The following is a 4,394-nucleotide window of genomic DNA, read 5'->3' as shown; positions in this document are numbered from 1 at the left end:
AGGGAAGGGAAGGGAAGGGAAGGAGACACGACAGGTTTGGTTGATCCATCCATGGCTGAGGGACACGTGAGTGTGAGGAGCAGCTCTAGTTTTCCTGGCCAGGCAAGGTGTGAGGGGTGCTCTCACACATTAGCATTATCTAGCTGAGTAATGAAGGCATCTTCCTTGCCTAATGAAGGCTGTTCTCCTGAATAATGAATGTTGTCACTGTATCTCCCAGCTGTCTCTCTCCCCAGGCAGGGGGGGCTTTGCGTTCTCCTCACCCAGCCCGGCCCAGCCACGGCGGTGTGGCCCAGCATCTCTGCTCCTCAGGGACGGTTTGCAGAGCAGCCATGCTGAGGTGTTGCAGAGCTGTGTCTGGCATGGCCAGAGGGGACCAGCCAGCCTTGCAGCTGCTGCATGAGTTTTCTCCAGGTTGGCGGTAATGGCATTAAATGGCTGAGCCGGTTTGGGCAGGCAGGCACCAGGCATCTGTTTCGTGGGTCCCTGCGTGTGGCGCAGCCGGACACGCCAGAAGGTGACCTGCTAATTCCATTACAGTTGTGTGGTCTGCGGATTAGTGTTGCTAAAAGTAAAGTTACGTGTGCTTCGAGATAAGCCTGCCGAGTAGTAAACATGCAGGGCCACCCCAGCCTGGCCACCCCCTTGCACGAGGGGAGGAAGGGTTTTTAATGCAGTGGAAAAGCGTGATGTTTCCGTGCCTGGAGGAAGGTGGGACAGTGGCTATGTGTTTTCATGGGGAAAAACATGTTAATGAGGCACCAGCTGAGCAAGATATGTTAATGAGATATTGATGCATACGATATCGACCTAGTGGAGCTTGCTAATGAGACATCGACCATGCCACCGCAGTGCTGGGGCATTGCACCAGGAAGGCCATGGTCATGCCAGGCCCTGGGCGCCTGCTGGTGCTCCCCACGTGCCGGTCATTTTTAACACGAGGTGTCACGCTGGTCGGTCAGGCATGGCTATGGCCAGGAAACGTCCTACCCACGTGTGAAGCTACGCAGAGCTTTGCTTTCTCCTTTATTGCTGAAACACGTGAAATGAACTACGCTAAACTGGAAAATGTGACAGAGTCACCCTTGGGGGACCACACATGGGCCACAGGCTGCAAAATTAGAAAAAAACTGCCCATGATATAGATGTTTGCCCAGGCAATTCCCATCTGACATTTGTGAGCACCTTCTTTATGTGTATATAGATAAGTAGCAATAACTGGCTCACATCATAAAAAAAAATTCATAACAGAAAACCCAACAAGGTCCAGGTAGCATGCAGGTGCTCTGCATGGAAGCATCACCAAAGGCTTGCCTTTCAGAGCACTGTGTGGTGACCCACCACAGAAAATTTTAATGATGATTGACTATTTCTATGCCTAGTGGTTTTGCAGCCAGTGGGAGTCTTGCTGAACTTCTTGCTATTGCAGAAGACAACTGCGAGGTCTGGTTTGGTGGCCTGAAGATCTGAAGACAAAAACTCAGATGGAGATTCCTGAGCCTTCAGCAGGGCCAAGCATTACACATCACATCAGAGTACCTGAAGGTTTTCCACAAGACAAGACCATCTCCAGATACAGAGATAGTTCCCATAGCAGAAAATGCAGAAGATCTGAGGGTGATTGTGGAGGGATGATCAGAGCAGGCTCACCAATTTTTCCCTGCAGACATAGCCATAAATCAAGACAGTGAATGGAGGAGCAGAAGGAGATAAATCCCAGCAAGAAAAGCCATGCCAGGCATTTCTCAAGCACCGTGCAGAGGCTGACAGCCTGAAGGCTGAATCCAGGTTGATGGATCCAATCTGGATCTGCTTCCAGGTGCTTGCAAGAAGGAGATTTGGACTGCAACACCTGAATAAAACCTTCCCTCCAAAATGCTGCAGGCAGCAAATGTTCAGGAAGTTTGAGAGAGAGAGGACAGTCAGAAATTCATACAAGAGAAGAGTTAGAAATGAAGGCCCCATGGCCCCTGGGCAGCAAATATTGCAGGGGGTGTGGTCTGGGTTTAAGAGCATCCCCAGCATCCCGGCCTGGGAGGACAGGGAGCAGCGAAACCACAGAGGGTGTTGACAACAAGCGTGCAAACGCAACCAGCACACAAAGCCATTCGTGGCCTTGTAGTAGCATGTTGTTTCCCTTGTTCTGCAGAGTGCCCCTACCACAAGCCCCTGGGCTTCGAGTCTGGCGCTGTCACCCCTGACCAGATAAGCTGCTCCAACCCTGAGCAGTACACGGGTTGGTACTCCTCCTGGACAGCCAACAAGGCCCGCCTCAATGGCCAAGGCTTCGGGTGAGTCTGAAAACGCCCCCCATGAGGGGTCCCATGGGCAGGCGGGTGTGAGGGGCTGGGGGTCCCCTGGCAGTGTGGGGGCAGGAGGGGCAGGACGGGAGGGCATCCGTGGAGGATGTACGGGGCTGGTGGTGTCCCCCCAGGTGCGCATGGCTCTCCAAGTACCAGGACAATGGGCAGTGGCTGCAGATCGACCTGAAGGAGGTGAAGGTGATCTCGGGGATCCTCACACAAGGGCGCTGCGATGCTGACGAGTGGATGACCAAGTACAGCGTGCAGTACCGCACCGATGAAAACCTCAACTGGGTTTACTACAAGGATCAGACTGGGAACAACCGGGTTGGTGGACTTCATGCTTTGGCCACTGGTGGAGGGGAGGGGGAGCACATTTGGTGATATGAAAGCATCGGGTCCCAGCGGGGATATGCCCCAGGAGGGGTTCCTGTGGGAGCAGCAGGGGTGGACAGGGCCTGGCACTCACCCCATATCCAGGGGCAGCATGGAGGGGAGTGTCATCCTCCCCTGGTGCTAAGAACAAGTGCCATACTGACCAGCCGCAGAAGTACAAAATGCATTTTTTTGCTCATGATGATGGTGGCATTGAGAATAAACTCACCAGGATGGAGGCATCAGCAGGCACTGAAGGAGAAGTGGCACCTCCATGATAAAATGCCTTTCTTTGCTGGGGCCGCACAACTCCATCTGTGCCTGAGCACTGCAAAATGGGGGCTCCTGCTTCTGCCTTAAGTCCAGGCACAACGCTGATGCAGAAAACCCGCTGAGACAAAATTCTCAACTAGTTAAGTCACAACCCACCGACCTGTTTTCATGCGGCACTTCTTAGTGGTTGGTTTGAAGCAAAAAAATTGCACTTGGGGGACCCTACAGTGGTGTCCATAGCCCCTGTGCAACCCAGCTGGGCTGGGGGATGCCACAGCTGCTGCCTCCCAGGCGTCTTTGGTGTCCATCCATGGGGATGGCCCCATTGCAGCATCGGAGGCTCTGGTGGCTTTGCAGGGTTCCTGCAGCCCTGGAGAGGTGCTGAGCTTTCTCCCAAAAACAGGTCATGGCAGTGGGAGACATGGCAGCACAGCCAGGCAGTGGGGAAGGGCCCCCCAATACATCTTTTTGTCTGTATTGGTGTGTCTGGGAGCCTGACTCCTGAACTGCAAACAGCCAAGGTCAGCCACACTGACTCCAAACACATGTTGCATTGCTGGAGGAAGGCAAATCAGAGAGAGTGGGGGGAGATTAAGTCTAGCCTAACCAGAAAAAGTGGAGGAACAATGCGGGGAAAGGGACTTACTCAGAAAACGCAGTCAGTGTTACAAAAATCATCTGCATCCTGATATTTTTCAAGTTTTTTATTTTGGGGGTGGGGAAGAGGGACCTTCCTCCGCCTCTGCTCTGCACAAGCACCCCAAACTCATGGGGCAGGATTTCCAGCCCCCTAACCGCCCACCCACACCTCTCTCCCCAGGTTTTCTATGGCAACTCAGACCGCTCGTCCTCGGTGCAGAACCTGCTGCGGCCGCCCATCGTGGCCCGATACATCCGCCTCATCCCGCTGGGCTGGCACGTGCGCATCGCCATCCGCATGGAGCTCCTCGAGTGCCTGGGCAAGTGCGGCTGAGCGCCGTCTCCTGGGGCGGACGTGCAGGTGTCTGCCTGTGCAGCCACCCCATCTCGCCACCGACGCCTGCTGTGGCCGCGGTCCTGCGGTGTAAATGCCCAGCCTGCAAAGGGAAGGGCTGTCTTGAATAAAATGTTGCTTCGCACCACGCCTGGTGATAAAGCTACACCCTGCTGTGGAGCTGAGGGGTGTTTATGGGGCACGCATTGGGCAAGTCGAGTCGGTTCGTGGCCGCAGCTTTGATCCTGTGAGATGTGGTGCTTCTGGCCCTCCCTGGGTGTTAGATTGGGGAAATCATTGTCACAGTGTGCTGTGGAGGCCAAAATAAATGCAGATGGGGTCCAAAGGCAGGGCTTGGGCTCTCTTGGGGAGGGCAGGTCTGCGCTTCATTATTCTGCCTGCTTCATCCTTGGGCAGCCCTCACCACTCCACCGGGGCCAGGGAGGGCTCTCACACTGGGGCAGACATCT

General features: G+C 54.5%; 1 protein-coding gene across 1 annotated transcript in view; it reads left to right on the top strand.

Annotated features, from left to right (window-relative positions):
• RS1 (retinoschisin 1) overlaps nucleotides 1-4,057 on the top strand; it is a 15,945-nt gene extending 11,888 nt beyond the window's left edge. Inside the window, exons 4-6 of the mRNA XM_009884733.1 lie at nucleotides 2,150-2,291; nucleotides 2,435-2,630; nucleotides 3,772-4,057. Of these exons, the coding sequence (XP_009883035.1) occupies nucleotides 2,150-2,291; nucleotides 2,435-2,630; nucleotides 3,772-3,924 (491 nt within the window). The 3' untranslated portion in view covers nucleotides 3,925-4,057. The remainder of the gene's footprint in view (nucleotides 1-2,149; nucleotides 2,292-2,434; nucleotides 2,631-3,771) is intronic.
• Nucleotides 4,058-4,394: the final 337 nt, after the last annotated feature.

This window comes from Charadrius vociferus, unplaced genomic scaffold (assembly GCF_000708025.1).
Source record: "Charadrius vociferus isolate BGI_N301 unplaced genomic scaffold, ASM70802v2 scaffold200, whole genome shotgun sequence".
Taxonomy (NCBI): Eukaryota; Metazoa; Chordata; class Aves; order Charadriiformes; family Charadriidae; genus Charadrius; species Charadrius vociferus.
The sequence above is the reverse complement of the archived record's forward strand: the minus strand, read 5'-3'. Positions and strand labels throughout refer to the sequence as shown.